The 17,344-nt window shown below is 41.0% G+C and overlaps 2 protein-coding genes across 6 annotated transcripts in view; one reads left to right on the top strand and one right to left on the bottom strand.

Annotated features, from left to right (window-relative positions):
• The window catches only part of DCLK2 (doublecortin like kinase 2), a 77,246-nt gene extending 65,836 nt beyond the window's left edge, over positions 1-11,410 (bottom strand). For all 5 annotated transcript variants that reach the window (XR_001463656.4, XR_001463657.4, XM_004940980.5 and 2 more), the window contains exon 1: positions 10,587-11,410. Coding sequence is in view for 3 of the 5 variants with exons in the window: in XM_004940980.5 (XP_004941037.1) it covers positions 10,587-11,001 (415 nt within the window). In the remaining 2 variants the exon portion in view is untranslated. The remainder of the gene's footprint in view (positions 1-10,586) is intronic.
• A 26-nt stretch (positions 11,411-11,436) lies between these two features.
• Positions 11,437-17,344, top strand: part of IQCM (IQ motif containing M) — a 184,443-nt gene continuing 178,535 nt past the window's right edge. Inside the window, exons 1-2 of the mRNA XM_040699165.2 lie at positions 11,437-11,620; positions 15,324-15,365. The gene's annotated coding sequence lies outside the window, so the exon portion shown is untranslated. The remainder of the gene's footprint in view (positions 11,621-15,323; positions 15,366-17,344) is intronic.

Here is a 17,344-nt window from a genome sequence, read left to right as displayed (position 1 = left end):
GCCATGATAACACAAGAGAAAAACACATGCACTGACTTCCTTCATTCATATTTTAAAAGATAAAGGATGATTTTATTTTACAAAAGTTAGCACTGAAGCTTCTAATATCTCACTGCAGCCAGGACTTCACACACAGTTTCTAAGTTCTGCTGAGACCCTTGCAAATAAATCACTTGTTACATTCTGTATAAAGACTGATTTTCTATATATTGGCCATTCTAGGAATTAACTATATTTGATTGGCTCAACAGGGCATCCTATTGATTATACAACTGTATGAAATATTTAATGAAGAAAAAAAATGGTAGGGGTAAGTTAAAAAGAAAGACCTGTTAGGTAACTGGTTGAGGCTGGCTTTGGAAAAAAAAAATCATGATTTTACAGCTGGAATAAAAACCACTTAAAGCAATGTTTTATCATAATGACACTAGTATCAGCCATCCTGTGTACTGATTTGCAGAGTTTTAGTTGAATTACAAGTCAATTCATTTTTGAATTTTTTAACATTGCTGGTTGCCTCGGAAGGTCTTCAAATCTTTCAGTCAAGATATCTAGTACAAGGTCATCTGTCTCTTTCCTTGAAAATAGATCCATTCCATGCTGCTTCTGAGCTAATATTTTCAATGCTTTCAAGTTGTTTTCTCAGAGGAGAGAAAACAAACCTCTTTGCCTGGATGCTGGCTGACATCCAAACAAAACTGCAGCATGGGTAGACCCCTGCGTACCTGAGGCCTTCCAAGGCTAAGCAGACTCTTTTCCTTTGTTTCCATTTCTCCCAGTCCTTTGTTTTATGGCTGCTGCATTTGGGCCTATCCGTTCTTGTAGCAGCCTAGGGCTTTGCTACCCTATTACTGATGTGTTTTCCATTGTGTTATAGTGTTTCATTCACTAAGAAAACCTTTTCTGAGACTTTAGTAGGCACCTTCATCATGCTGTAGCTTTTAAAGTAATTTGTAAATCTACCAGATAGGGAAAGCTGACATAACTTCAAACACATGCATAAACAATGCTCCATATATTTACATTATTGACTTAAATACTGTCGGTTTTAAGGTTTGAAGGCTCACTTTCCACTTGAAACTATCTTGAAACATTTTGAAGCTAATATGTGCTAGTCTTAACCAGTAGGTACCCATAGCAGTTACACTACTGTTAATAAATAGTCATTGACTTACAACATTAGCAAGAGTCAGACAGCTCCCTAGTTTTTCAACCAGATTGTGAAGTTACACACCAATACTACACAGGAATTTGCAGGTGAAGATGTGAAATATAGACTAATGAAGTAAAAACTCTATTAACATTATTATGTATGTATGTGTGAAAAAGCAAAGCAAGAATCGCCAACACAGGTTAAACCTAAACCCAGCCAAGCTCTTCAGCAGGAAGCCTAGCCAGCCTGCAGAGCAGTTTTGGCAGAAGTATGAAACTTTCTTATAGGTTGGCATCATAATTTCTACAGAACATATGTGCCATCCATCCAACACTTCACAGTGGTACCCAGAGCAATCTAAAAGTGACACTTCAAGGAAGAAATTCTGCTACCACCAGAAATTCTTCAAGTGGGCCATATGCTAGCATAAAATGAATAACATCTGTTGACATTTTGAGTCACAATATAATCAACAAATGGAGTAAGTTTACTGATTCTCTATGTCTTATTAAAACTGAAAAAAAAAAAAAAACCCAACAAATAAAAGATGTGAAATATTGCCTATTAGTGAGGAAATGCTACCTGCCTCTTAATAATTTACCTGTTCTGCATTAGTAATCAGGTACACTATTCATGAAGACCCACATGTTAGCAGAGTGTTGAAGCACACTGCAGGATTTAAGTTACAGAGAGCACAGACTAAACTAAATATTTACCACTCTCCCACCATGGTAAAGAGAGAACTGATGAAAAGAGAAAATAAGATCATATTGATCAATCTGACCAGTAAATAGCCATAGACCATTAGTTGTCTAAATACAGTTTAGTCTACTCAAAAACTCATCTAAGGAAAGAGTTCTTTTGTCATCTGTTTATTCAATACTATTATTCATGTGGAAGGTATCTAGCCTCTCTCAAAACAAAACTGTATGAGTGAAGAATTGCAGTATACATACATTCTCCAAAATTCAGCTGTACAACTTTAGGTATGCATAGGAAAAGAGATGTATCTTGGCATTTTATACCACAAGCATAACATCACTTCCAAAAATGTAGAGTTTTTGAGGAAATACAGCTGCCTTACAGCTCAAGGTTCTTCATGGCACAAGTTTTATGAGCTGAAGCCAACTTCAAGGCATTTTTAAAAGCAGAGAAACATTCAAACACATTGTCCTTAAAAACAGAGTCTGCTAATAAAAGACATGCAGATGTTTCATTTCCCTTAGCATTAGGTTAAAAACTCCATATTAAATAAATGTGGATATACCATGTAGCAGGGATTGTAAGGAAGAAATGAAATACTGAATTTGAATATTTGAAACCAAAGCTCCTGAACAAGATTTTCTGGTTAGATTTTGCAAAGTGTTAACAACTGTTATCTTCTGAAAGTCATGTAGAGCACTGTGTTTTAAATGACATGCTGCGTGACAAAGAATGATACAGCTGACACAAGCAATAGCATGTCTACAGGGGGTGGAGAAAAAAAAAAACAAACACTCCAACACCACATTGTTGTCAGTATTTTTAAAGCATGTTCCACTTTGAAGCACGTAGGACAAATCAGGGTTCTAGGTACACGCCATATCCCTTTCATACCACTCTTCTTTTGGTGGAACTCATTAACTTCAGGAGTATCAAAAGTTGCTTTTTCAGTACAGTGTGGCAGTTGTTAAAACAACTAACCTTTCAACTCAAGGACCATGACAGAGCATCCTTCCTGTACTCGGTGACATAAAGTTGAGTGTATTTACAGCATGGATCAAAAGACTGAATCTAAAAATAAAACCAACCCTTTTATGAAGGATTACATTTTATTTAGATCTTTTTTTGCTTCCTTTCTTTCACAGAACTTCCTTCCTCATAAATTTCTTACAATTCTTTCATGTCACCTCCAGTAGTCCTGTTGTATAAGTTACCAGCATTTGTTGTATAAAGCGTTTATGTTCTCCTTGCACTGTATAAAACCTGGTACAGTGACAAGAATTTTAGCAGATGAATAACTGCTTCTAGTTCTCCTTTGACTTTATTTAGCCAGAGGGTGCAGGTAACAGTTTCCTACAAGGTTTCTTAGAATCGCAGAGCTGCTCAAGTTGGAAGCGGCCTCTGAACATCTTCTGGCCCCAACTCCCTGATCAAGCTTTCTGAAAAGCTTTAGGAAAACAGCTAAGGGATCTCAGTATAAACCCTACCTAATACTGCCTGCTTCCTCTGCAGTAAGTAAATAAGTCTTAGGTAGATTACACTTCTCTTGCAGAAACTAGTTGATTTACAGTGGTGGGCCTATCTTATTTTGCTTCAAAATAGCAATTATGTCAGTATTTTGCATCCATAACCCACTGTGGCCTCAGGACTGTGGAACTACAGAAATTTGAACATAAACTCAAGAGTAAATGCTTTTTACTTTTTAAATCCTTTTCTTCTTCCATTTTATCATTGCTTGTTACATTTGGTAGAGATGTCCTGCCTCTTTAAGTGTTATAGCTTTTCATTTTATCACAGGAAGGTAATTATACCTTTTGAAACAAGTTACAAACTAATTGCCTAATTGTTGTTACTTGCCCTGACAAGAAAATATATTCTCAGCCTAATCAGTGCATTTGAGTAGTCACAGAAACTTAAATAGGATTTGGGCTACTGAATTGTGGAAAGGATTGCTGTCCAAATAAAGAATATGGTTGTAAAGGTGCATCATGTAGGTGCTCATGTGTCTAAGAGTCGGGCTACTGAAGAACAACAAAATAACCATCACGTACATCGAGCTGCTAAAATTGAGGTGGCTCAAATAGATTTGGTCTGGCAAAACAAGGGTGAATTATTCTAGCTTGGTGGACCCATGAAACCTTGGGCCATCAAAGAAGAGATGCAACATATAAATGGGCTGGAGACCAAAGGGTCTTAACTACAGACACTATTGCACAAGTTATTCATGACTGTGAAATACATGCCACAATTAAACAAGTCAAGAGGATGAAACCTCTTGAGGGAAGGGTGATGGCAAAAGTGTAAAGGCTGATTATATCACCTTGCCCCGAACTAACGATGGTATATGTTATGTGCTTACCATGATGGAGGCAACCACTGGGTGGCTTAAAACATAAGCAGTACTCCATGCTACCACCTGAAACCCTGTATTAGGTCTCGAGAAGCAAGTCCTGTGGCAACACGGCACTCCGGAAAGAATTGATTCAGATAATAGGACTCCAAAAGTTCCTTTGCAAATACTTGGGCTAAAGATCATGGCAGTGAGTGGATTTATCATATCCTCTATCATGCACCAGCTTCTGGTAAAATCAAAGGATACAACGGATTGTTAAAGACCATGTTAAAAGCAATGGGTAGCAGAATGTTTAAGCATTGGGATAAGCATTTGGCAGAAGACACCTGGTTGGTCAGTACTCAAGTATTTAAACTGAGATGCTTCTACCCAATCCAGTTCCCTATGTACTACAGGGACCTTATCTCCCTCTACAGTACATGTAGAGAGCATGCTGGGAAAAAGCAGTTTGGGTCTTTCCAGCTTCTAGAAAGGGCAAACCTCTCCGTGGAACTGTTTTTGCTCAGGGACCTTGATCCACTTGGTGGGTAATGCAGAAAAATGAGCATGTTCAGTGTGTACCACAAGGGAATCTGATGTTGGGGGAATGCAGTGAGTAATCCTGTGTGTATATGTGTGTGTATAATGCATGTTAATTATTGCTTGTATATATTAAGCACGATGTAGTGATGTGGAATAAGGGGACAAAAAAAACCTGATTTTTTTGTTATCGATACTCCGTATCATAACATCATGTAGTGCACTGGAAGTTAGAGAGTTAACATTTAAGTTCCATGGACTGTCAATAGTTCTGGGTACCTGGTTCTGAGAAGAGAAGAACTACATACCGCAGGGGACTTGGCATTTCCATTTTCTGTTCAGAGGGGAAGATAAAACATCACAAGTTACAAGATGTTCCCTTTTCCCTTTCTACTCATTTCTGCATGCGTGCTCCCAAGCTGTCTCACCTTCAGCATTAGAGTAAGGCCTTCAGTTTTGGACACTCTCTCCCATTCTATTTATTAATCTCAATTCCAGTTATATGTATTATATTGTTATCTTGCATTCTGATATAATATTTAGTAAATTAACTTTTTCCTCATCAGATTGTTGCTGTTGTTTTGTTTTAAGGCCCATCTCCCTACCCTTTCCCCATCTCCCCCTTCCCCCTCTCCTAGGGTGTGAGTCTGCGGGTATTGGCCTGTAAACAGTTGACAACTTTTACAATTTAGCTTACTATGTGTTACTTTTTATGTAATATGCAATAACAGTGATAACAATCTAAGGCAGAAAGTACTTTGTGCAATGTCTGGTTTTGAAACACCTCTCCACACAGTCTTCCTTACAGCTGTCTGCTGATTCCAACCATGTAGACAAAATTACTGACACTTTAAAAGGACTGTATCAATCAAGCATTATAACTGAAAAAATGAGGACTCTTACCAATGTTTCCTACCTAAAAAACTAGAAAGAGTCACTATCATGTAACAAATGACTTTTCTTGCCAGGTGATTGTCCCTCACTATTGGTGATTGTCTCTTTCTACTCTGCTCTTGTGAGGTCCCATCTGAAGTACTGTGTCCGGGTCTGGAGCCCCCAGTACAAGAAAGACAGAGCTATTGGAGAGGGTCCAGAGGAGGGCCACAAAGGTGATCAGGGGGCTGGAGCACTTCCCCTATGAAGACAGGCTGAGGGAGCTGGGCTTGTTCAGCCTGGAGAAAAGAAGGCTGAGGCATGACCTCATTGCAGCCCCTTAGTACCTAAAGGGAGCCTATAAACAGGAGGGGAGTCAACTCTTTGAAAGGATAGATAACAGCAGGACAAGGAGAAATGGTTTTAAGTTGAGAGAGGGAAGACTTAGGTTGGATGTCAGGGGAAAGTTCTTTACCATGAGAGTGGTGAGGTGCTGGAACGGGCTGCCCAGAGAGGTTGTAGATGCCCTGTTCCTGGAGGTGTTTAAGGCCAGGTTGGATGGGGCCCTGGGCAGCCTGGTCTAGTATTAAATGGGGAGGTTGGTGACCCTGCCTGTGCTGGGGGGGGGGTTGGAGATTCATGATCCTTGAAGTCCCTTCCAACCCAGGCCATTCTATGATTCTGTGAATGGAATCCATTGCTTTCTTCTCCCAGCTTTACAGCAGATCTTGATTAAGATTCTCCACATTTTTCACCACCAAGACATCAAAGCCCATGAGAGCAAAGACAGGGCATAACCAGTATCAGTGTCAAACAGAAGCTTTGGTGCTAAAGAATTGCACAGCTCTTTCTACTACCATTGTGTTGTGCTTTAGGGAAGTTACACTTCTAAAGATAACAAAGGATTTAGATGAATGCTTAATTAGCTGATTTTGGTAGAGAACAGAAATGAAACGTATTTCATTATTGTTAATGAAATGAAAATTTTAAAATTGCACATAGAATCTCCTACTCAAAAGTAAAGCAGAGTAGCATCAGATAGTAAAGGTGCATACACAACCAGAAGAAATTCATAACATTCTCTAAATCCATCCTCTCTGTGGATTTCTATGCTCAAACAAGATCAGAAGCAGACACTGAAATTTTTCACTCCTTCCAGCCTAAGAAAGCAATGAAAGCTGTCAAAATCATGATCCATAATGTTCCCTAATCTACAGGGGCTGGAAATATAAATGAAATTTGCCAAGGACTGGTCCTGCAAAGCATGGGGTTTTTTTTGTCTGTCAGATCCAGTTAAGAAAAGCAATATGCTTAAAATGGAGCTTGTCAGATTTCAATAAAATTATGACCAGATCACATTTATTAAGGTGACTCAACCTGTGACTGTAGTATTTGAAGTTGACAGTATGCCTGTGCCTTAGCTGTTTTCCCTTTACAAGAGATAACCAAATACACCCAAATCCTTAAAAACATGCATTGGTGACTCAATTCAGCCAATTTGGACTATTGCAGCACAGAATTTGATGCTGCAAGCTTTTATCCAAAATAGATACTAACCTGATAAACAGCAAATAGGCCACAAAGAGCTTGCTTCGGGGTAGGTCAGTGTCCAAGAGCTACATGCACAGGCTGGAGTCAAAGGAAGCTTAACACACATCCTTCTGGCTTGGTAAGGGTGACCAAGGTCTCAAGTTCTACTTAATTCAGAGAGCTGACACTAGTGAACCTCAACTGTTGTGATTCCATGCACTATTTCAGTGACACTGATGTGCAAACAAGCTCGTCAAATAATTAGGCATTACATTAAGTAGCTATGTTTGGGCAGATGTTCAGCCTGTAGCTGGCATGCACAATGACATTTTAACTTTCCAAAGATTAAAAAAGCAATACTACCAAATGCCATACAAAACTATTTGTGGTGTACTGCAGTTCAAGATCCAGTATATTACCAACCTTCACTTATTCGAAAAGATCAAGCATGCTCTGCTGCAAAAACAGAACTGCAAGGAAAAAAAAAAGTCTCCCAAGCCTATCAAGAACAAAAAACAGCTGGAACGATGGATTCACTACTTCTTTGCTTTCTTCCCATCACTGTATGTTCCCTATTTCTGTATGGTGATTAGACTTATACTGGTAAAGTTTTTGGCATGCTTATTGGAGCATTTACTAATCCAATTATGACGTTACAGGATTTTCTTAAGATTCCTGGGAGTTGTATTGGTCATGTATAGATGACTAAGTAATTGGGAATCTCTTTTCCCTTTCATTTTACAGAGAAAGCAAGGAAGTGACATTTTCACTGTGACACATGCTTTGTTTTATTCTTCCAGTGAAGCACAATGACAAAGGTCAGTCTTTCAATGAGTATTTGAAGAGATGGGAAGTCAGTTTTTGCTTTCAGTTATTAACTTAAATGTAGTAATGAGACGATAAGCAAGTCTTTTTTTTTTAAGCACAGATGCTTAAGACTCATTCTTTCTCCAACTTTTCAAGTCACTCCAACTTACCATTAGTTTATCTGAGATTTCATTTATCTGCTTTCCCCACAATCCACACTTCAGCTTCTTCTTTTTTTTTTTTTTTTTAGCTATTTCTAAATTAATCACTAGGATTCCCAGACCTCACTAAAGGGTTGGCAGAGGTGGCAAGAATATCTTGCTGGAGATCCCTATGTTTTTTTTTTTTCCCCCTTTGTTTCTGTTGTCTATGGCGGCTGCATTTGGGCTTACCCTCACTTGCTGCAGCCTAGGACTTTACTACCCCACTATCATTCTAGTGCTTTCCATCACATTATAGTGTTACAAATGCTAAAGTTTAAACACTATTTAAGACATCTCAAGAGAACTTGAGGGAAGTTGTCTTAACTAGAATGTGCATGCATCTACTGAAAATACAGCTTCTGCAGATATGTGTACTATGCAAGCAAAGCATAGGACAGGAGGCATTGGCCTCATGTTACCACAGGGGAGATTCAGGTAGAATATTAGGAAAAACTCTTTCTCAGAAAGAGCGGTGAGGCATTGGAACGGGCTACCCAGAGATATAGTGGAGTCACCCTGTCTGGAGGTGTTCAAGAAATGTGGAGGTGTGGCATTTAAGGGCATGGTTTAGTGGTCAGGGTGGTGATGGGTTGACAGTTGGACTAGATGGTAATACAAGTTTCTTCAAACCTTAATGATTCCATAAAACTCTTTGTAGGGGTGGGTGTATGGGAACTGTTGAATCATGGCTGGAACCTCTGATTGACCACCTGAGGTAAGCGCTGAGTCAGCCACAGGGGCACAGGTGAACACAATTTCACCTGACTGACCAGAAAGGGTGGAGCCTGGCTGCACCCCCTCCTAGACCCCATTTAAGGGCTGACTCCCAAGAAGGAAGGATCTCTATCTGGAGATCACCCCTCTTGGAGCCCTTTTGTGAGTCCAGGACATGGGTAAGCTCTTTATTTCATTACTCTTTTGTAAATGCGATAATCTCTCTGGTCCTATACTTTAGGATTGTATACCTTACAATCTGTATACCTGTTTGCCATACAGGTGGGGGATTCCCTTTGAGGAAAGTTGCTGACTCAAATGTGTGAGAATTTCCTTTTAGTATGCTATAGAATTAAAAAATCTTTTCTCCATTCCACCTTCATCTACAGAGTGAAGAAGTCAGAGCAAGTCCTGCACATGACACACAGCACCAGCCAACAAAACAACATGAAACCAATGCAGTGTCAATCCTGGTCAAGGACTTCTTCAACATAAATTCAGTCACCATTAATATACTAAATTCACACCTACATTTCACTTACTATTCCACATGAATCCTCTATGCATGCTTGAGCATTGTACCACAGAAATGATTTCATCACCTGATCCACACCAACAGTAATTATCAGCTGGGAGGACAGAGGCCTGTAAGGGGGGAAAGTCAAATGACCCCAACCTTTGTGGCCTGCTTCAGGGCATACTGAAAAAAAGTTCATACAAGTAACACCCAGCTGAGGCTTAAGCTGAGTAAGTTGATTTCTTCTGTGAAGATGAAACACGCCCATGCAATCTGGTGCCATTAAACCATGTTTAGAAAGCTGGAGCCTCACAGCTGACACCAATCTGCTTTGGAGCAAAGTTACGTAGGTGAGTTTGAACTCTGTAATGATTCTACAGAAGTGTATCTGCATGCCTAACTTGAGGTACCTTCTCACATACCCAGATTTGGGCTTATGACATAATACACCTGACAATAGTTTACACTGTCAAACTTAAAAAGATGCTGCAGGCTAAAATGGAAGCCACAGAACAAGCTTACATGACAGTAAGTTAAGCTGTAGAAAGCACTTAAAGGCTTATCTGTTCCTTGTCCAGGCAATTATCATTCCATACAAAGGAGAGGTGTATGTTTCATTCAGTAGAAGTACTTCTGGCCCCTTTCAATTGGGGGTACTCTATGATTGTGAGAAGTAGTGAAGCACTGCTCTACTCAGATTCTCAAGGTCTACGCAACCTCTGCAGCAACTCCAATTATCAAAGGCTACTAAGAGACAATTCTGAAAAGCATTTAATTCCTTAAATATTTTGGGATTTAGGTAGTTATCTCCCTTGAGTAGTATAGACACCAGCTATATTTGAAAGCGGGACTTTACACTGGTTTGTTTTAGTAAGTGGGAAGCTATAAACATCCCTTTTCACAGCACCCAGGAAAGCTTAAGCTGCTGTGAGGCACCAGTGACAGCGTAGTAACAGTTAGGGATCTAAATTAAAACACTCCTCTTTCCTACAAACGGTGATGACTGCAGGGCAGCCAAGAACTTCCCTGCGGTTCTTGAAGATGAGAAGCACCTTCTGCTTAACCGCTGTTGCTGCCAGCCCACCTCTGATGGGACAAGCGGACAAGCCCTGCTGCCAAAGCAAGGCCTTAGCAGCAGGCAGCTGCAGCCCACTCGCCCTCGTGGTCTCCCTCAGAGCTTTTCGGTGTGCCAGCAGACCGCCCACAGCCCCTCACCTTCCAGCAGCTCGTCCAGGCTGGAGAGCTTCTTGCTGCCATCGATGGTGTAGATGGTGCGGACACCCTGGGGCAGGTTCACGTTGTCCGACAGGGAGCGGGTGAGCTCGGCGAGGAGAGCGTCGAAGGAGCGGAAGCGGTCGCTGGAGATGGCATACACCAAGCCCTTGAAGTACTTGTCCCCGTTGCGGTAGAAGCGGGCTTTGCGCGCTTTCTTCTCCGAGCTGAGCGCCTGCAGCGTCCGCGTGCGGTAGAGGCTGCAGTGGGCGCTGTGAGCGGGGCTGGGGATCAACCCGTTGCCCCGCGGCCCCGCGCCGCCGCCCGAGCCCGATCCGCCGCGCCGCGGCCCGGCGCGCTGCTGCCTCTTGTCCCGCTCCTCGAAGTGCTCCAGCTCGATGCTCCGGCTGCTCGCCATGGGGACCGCTGCCCGCCCTCGGGCCACGCGCGCCTAATTCAGCATCTCGCCCGGCCGCTCGCGCCGGGAGGGCTGCGCCCGCTCGCCCCGCGATAGCACCCGCCGGCTCCGCCGCTGCCCGCCGTTGCACACAAAAGCATCCCTCGCTCCTCGGCGGCTCGCGGCTAACGGCGGCGCCGGGGCGGGAGGCTCCGAGGAGCCCCGCGGCCGCACCTCCGCGCCGTGCCCGCGCAGCTCTCACAATGCGGAGGATGCCGCGCGCCGCTCCCTCCTCGGCCCGTTCCCAGCCGCGGAGAAGGGGGTGGGGACCGAGCGCCTATTCGGCTGCCGGCCAGCGCGGGGAGCGGCGCGGTTTCCCGACTCCTCCGCGGGCGAGCAAGGGCGCCGCCGGCTCGCGCCTCGGAGAGACAACAACCGGCGGCGGCCCGGCGGGAGGAGCGAGCTGCGGGGCGGAGGCTGTAGGGCCCTAGCGCCGGGCGCGCGCCACCGCCGAGAGCGTGGGGGCGGGAGCCGCGGCTGCGGGTCCGCAGTGGCGGCGGGAACGGGTGCGGAGGGGGGATCAGGAGGTGAAACCGAGAGGGAGAGGGGTTCTTCGAGGAAGTGGAGCGGTCGTAGGGAGGTAGGTTGCCCCTTGGGCGCAGCTGTGCCACCCCCCCCAGGCTCGAGCTGGCTCTGTGCCTCAGGTGCAGCAGCGAGGCTGTTGACCAGCCCTGGCCTTGCTGTGACACTCCGTTATTCGGCTGAAACCCTCAGGCTGTCTTCGGGGATCCTTTCTATAGGGGCCTCTCCAAAACGTTCCTCAGGACATAAATCTATCACCCCCTCTCCACCCCCCCCCCCCCCCAAAAAAAAAAGAAAAAAAAAAAAAAGGAAAAAAAAAGAAAAAACCCAACCCTTTTTTCATTTGCGGATCCCATATTTGTAGGGTTTGGAAGGGACCTAGAGCAGGATCCCTACAGTAGATTACACAGGATACCACCCCAACACCATTCACTTACCCAGCAGGTTTCCCACTCTCTCAGAGGGACCACATCAGCAGTAGCCCAGCTCTCACTGCCCTCACCTCCTACACTGGCTGTAGCCCACATGTTCCCCAGGTGACCTTTATGTTCCCCCTTAGATTGCTCAAGTTTTCTGCAGGCAGATATGGCCTGCGGCTGCACTGAAGTAGATTCAGTTTCACCTTTTATAAACATTTTCAAGCAACACCGAATACACTTTCTTAACATAATATTTAAGAAACAAATAAACAAAAGGCATTTACACCTGGGCACAAGTTTTCATGTCTTTTTCTCAGGTCTTTCTCTTGCTTTCAGAAATTCCAGTTTTAGGAGATCATTACAGATGATCACAGTTTCCACTCTTTTGTCCAAGGTCTATACGACCCTTTGTATGTTCTTTTCCACACTGCTTACTCACTACATGTCAGAAGGAGGCTATCGGTTTGATTCTCTGATGCACATGGAGATGTTCTATACAAAAACTAAATTGGGAATCATAAAACGTAGAAGACGGGTTTAGGAAAGTCCTTTTCAAGCTTAGGACAGAACTGCATTTAGAAGAATGATATTCTGTAGAGGTTAAGAAGTGTTTTTTGGTTCATGTATAGAGGGAAAGGTTAGAAGTCGTGCCAAAGTGTTCTATTACTTTTAGGAGCTTTGGAAAATAGTTTACTATGCTTTCTATGGAGATAATCTTTCACTTATCATATTTTGAAATACCAATAAAGTCAAGCAGTATCTCACCATTATTGATGGCTTACAGAGTAGATTAAGTGTTTAGCTACGATAAGTATATGGAGAACATCAGCAAGTCTCACTTTTTCTTAAATTATCAACTTCTGTCATATCTGGAAAACCCCCTATGCAAAAGAAATTGATGAGCCACTATGCTAGATTATCATCTCCTACCAAAATCAACAGAAGGAACTGAATAAGGAAGGAGTTTTGTAACAGGACACAAATACACAGCTTAGAGTAGAAATACAAGTCTTGCTTAGAAGCCACAAAATAGTCAGACTTGACCTCCTAAACTGCTTCTGATGTGTGGCTTCTACGCCTCTTAAAAAAAAAACAACAAAAAAACACCTGTGTAACTCTGCTCCAAAGTGGATTGGCGTCAGCTGTGAGACTCCAGCTTTCTAAACGTGGTTTAACGGCACCAGATTGCATGGGCGTGTTTCATCTTTACAGAACCAATCAACTTACTCAGCTTAAGCCTCAGCTGGGTGTTACTTATACCAACTTTTTTTCAGTATGCCCTGAAGCAGGCCCCAAAGGTCAGGGTCGTTTCACCTTTCCCCCCTTCTAGACCTTTGTCCTCCCAGCTGCTTATTATTGTTGGTGTTTTGGTGAGGTTCAAGTTATGAAATCATTTCTGTGGTAAAATGCTCAAGTGTGCATAGAGGATTCATGTGGAGTAGTAAGTGAAATGTAGGTGTGAATTTAATATATTTATGGTGACTGAATTTATGTTGAAGATTTCCTTGATCAGGATTGACACTGCATTGGTTTTACGTTGTTTTGTTGGCTGGTGCTGTGTGTCATGTGTAGGACTTGCTCTGATTTCTTCACTCTGTAGATGAAGGTGGGATGGGGGAAAGGATTTTTATTTCTTTAGTGAAGTAAAGCCAAAAGGGAGGCTGACTTCTAGCCTGTGAGACTCAACTACTCATAAAAAAAGCCCTTTATAGAGAGGTTGCAGTTATACCAATGTGTTTAACTGCTAAAGAAATTCTTGGTGATACCCAAAACATGCACCTCCACTTGTTTTCTTCCATTTTGGTTCTCTGCAGATGTTGTTTGGATTTTTAATAAGCTCTGTCATCTCCATGTGGGAATAGTTCTATTCATAAGTATGCTTTTATCTTTTCCTTGCCACCTCACTTCCATTAAAGAGTAATCTGTACTTAAGCAGATGTTTGGAAAGGCTTTCAGAGGTGAGGGACAGAACTCCAAAACAATGCAGTTTGAAGCTGAGTTACATCTGCTGTTGTGTATGAGTAAATTATCATGTGTGATACGCAGCCCTATGTAGGGCTGAGCTATGCAATTCAGTCGTTTTCTTCCTGTTTTATTTTTACAAATAGGGTTCATAAATTAGCAGTTCACTTACCAGCAAACAATGTTACATGAATAATTTGACTTTTTTATGAAAGGAAATCTTCTGACGTGATAAGCAATGAGCTTATCATTCATTCTTGAGATGTTCTTATTCTTGGAATAAAAGCACGTTTCCTATAAATCATTATTCTTTTGGAAGAGCTTTAGTCTCTTATCAGATTATATACCTCAGAATGTTAATTTTTTTAGAAATATGAAAATTGAAATTATTGTATTGAAGGTACGAATTCAACAATTCAAAAAAATATTAAATTCAGTTTGCATAGGAGAGTCAAGAAGACTGTTTGATATGAGTTAAATATATTATAAGTTCCAAGATAAAGACCTGAGCTGCTTTTTTTTTTTTTTTTTTGTAAAAACCATCAAAATAGTTAATTTCAAGAAAACATGACATATGACCACGTGACTTACAGGCAAAGGAATACTTATTATACTTGCCTTAATGTATTTATTTATTTAGACCATTTGGAAGAAGTCATTGGGGTTTTAAATCATATCTATCGCTATATTGCTTTTAACACTATCTTTTTTTTTTTTTTTGTAGAATCACTAATAGTTGTAATTCCATCTGTTGCTGATTAATAGAAGACACCAAAATTTTGTGTCTTCAGTAGAAATGTCAGTCTGGCTAGCTTCTGTCAGTCTGGTTGAGCAATCCATGATCCAGGATTGAACGGATCATTTCATCTATTGTCTTATTTAAAAGTAGGATTAGTCACACAGTTTTAAAAATAGGGGGAGGAAGATATATGTTATTTCAGGGAATGAATAATAAATAACAAGCAGATTCAGATAGGTTTTTCAAAGATCATTCCTAACAATTATTTGTTGTAATGAATTATCAGTATACTTTAAAATGAAAAATTAATTGTGCTGGCATGGCTACTTCAGTAAAGAAGACCGAAGCTTGTTGCTGACCCCTATCTGATCAATTGTGGAAACTAGAGGAGGAAGACAACATGGAGCAGTATCTATTTTGCAACAATTGCCAGATCTGTTACAAAGGGAGAGCTTTTCAGTGCGCAACCTCTTCCAGGTTCAGAAGAGAAGCAATTAGTGCTATTTGGGGAAAGAAAAAAAAAAAAAAGAGAAAGTGCCAAGCTTAAGTTAATTATTTTAATCAAATTTAAGATTAGAGAAAAGGCAGTAAGCTTGCTAGCCTTGTGGTACAAGGAGTAAAAATGTTTTTATTTCTTGTAGGAGACAGAGGCGTAACAAGGAACTGACATCAAGAAAAATAGAGTGAGTAAAAAAGCAACCTTTATTGAATCTATGAATTTTAATAGCTAGTAGAATTAGGAATTTTACTTCTCAGGTTTATTTTCCAGAGGACTTTTTAACTCTCTTGAGGATTTTCAAAGACATAATTAATGCAAATAATGATGATGCTTTGAATACCTTGAAGGTTGGAGAAGTGGGATGAAATGTAGAATTGTAAAGTCATATATTTAGTGATTATATTCTCCTTCAAGATGAGAGTGCATCACTTGAAAATAACAAAAATGAAGAAAGTGGAATAAACTGTTGATCAGAAGTATTCTCTGAGCTGCTAACAAGATACAGCTGTGAGAAAGGCAAATGTAGTTGGGCGTAGCAGGTGGGGTACTTGATTTAGGAAAAAAAAGAGGATGAGGGAGCTTCTTTCCAAGCACACAATGGCTGAGTGTAAAATGAATTATTATGAAGAATGAAGCTGTAGTTATTCATTGAGAGGAGGCAAATCACTGTTGCTTGTATGTGTTGTTATGTCTAAGGTGAGCAGGGTTGTGTATATGCACATCTCACTTTGGAAGCCTCTATGTGGCCATTCCCCTTCTTGCTTGGTTTTAGAAGTTCTGGGTCACAGTGCCATAACTGGTTATGCTTGACTTGTACTCTAACAATACAGTGATGAACACAATTAAGAAGAGTTAAGAAAGTTATTGACAATAACCTTCTAGTGTTATTTTTATCGCCTTGATGGTTATGGAGGGAGACTATGACTGGTATCTTCATAGGATGGTGATTTCACACTTTTCATGTTAACATATGCTTACGTGTACCTTACTGGAGACTGTTTTCAACTTAGAGCTCTTGCAACCTTTGTTAGAGAACTCTTGGATCTAAAGAGAAGTGTTATTTTGGAGCTGAGAGGCCAAACCCACTCGTGAATGTCTAAGTTTATGTGACTGCTCTAGTACTTATGGTGTAGATGTTTTTACGTGTGCTGTCAGATTTATTGGAGAATGCCATGCTGCTATTTTGATTTTAACTACAAGCAGAAGTTTTAGTTAAATTTAATAAAACTATTATGTCTGTTCTGAAGCACAATACAAAATGAAGTCTGGTCAGTGGCAGCAGTTCCTGTACAGAAAAGAAGATAGTCATTTGGTTTTCATTTTGTAAGAATCTTGCCTTAATTCTTAAAAGGAAATCAGATATCATTCTGTGAAATATGCCTTGAATTTTTACATGCTCTTTCTGTACCTGTGATACTTCAGCTTGTACATTTTGGCATTCTTTGCATCTTTGACAGCAAATCCATGCATCTGACTGTTTGCTACCAGCAAAACCATTTACACTGAAGCAGAATCACATCTTGCAACTGCTGAAGCCAGCAGGGTCAAAGCTTATGCTGGTGCTTTGCCAAACTGAACTTTTGGCCTTAGTGAAACAATAATGTGTTTCTTTAGGGCTTAATTGTTGACAGTTTACTACTGCCTTCAGTTTCACTCATTCTGACATAGCTGAGACGATAAGAGTTCGATTTATCAATTAATTAAAGAAATCATGAGAGATAACTGAGGGAAATCTTTCTTTTTTTAAAGTTCTAGTAGTGTGAATGGGCTAGAAAGTGAATAATTTGCTGCAAAGATGATGATGTTTCTTTTGGAAGTGGTAATGTTCTGTGCTGCTTTACAAGAGTTAGAAATAATATGAACTATTAGTTTTGAGAAGCCAAAATCTTGAACTAAATGATTTTGAGGTCAGCTGTGAGTTAATCAGGAATAACTCTCAGTTATATTTCTAGCTGTAGGGCAGGAGAAACTAGCTGCTCACATAAGAACAAACTTGATGATAGGCATGGAGTAACCTTGAGCTGTTGCAATCTTCAGTGTATTTGCTGAGGTCTGAGTTTGGGGGAAAAAAAAGAATTCTGTGGTTTTTTTTATATGTAGAAAGGTCAGATGCCAAGGTTAGTTCTAAATGACATGTAGAGAAATTTTAGAAAGGATAATTCT

The sequence above is a fragment of the Gallus gallus genome, chromosome 4 (genome assembly GCF_016699485.2).
Source record: "Gallus gallus isolate bGalGal1 chromosome 4, bGalGal1.mat.broiler.GRCg7b, whole genome shotgun sequence".
In the NCBI taxonomy this organism is placed as follows: domain Eukaryota; kingdom Metazoa; phylum Chordata; class Aves; order Galliformes; family Phasianidae; genus Gallus; species Gallus gallus.
The sequence above is the reverse complement of the archived record's forward strand: the minus strand, read 5'-3'. Positions and strand labels throughout refer to the sequence as shown.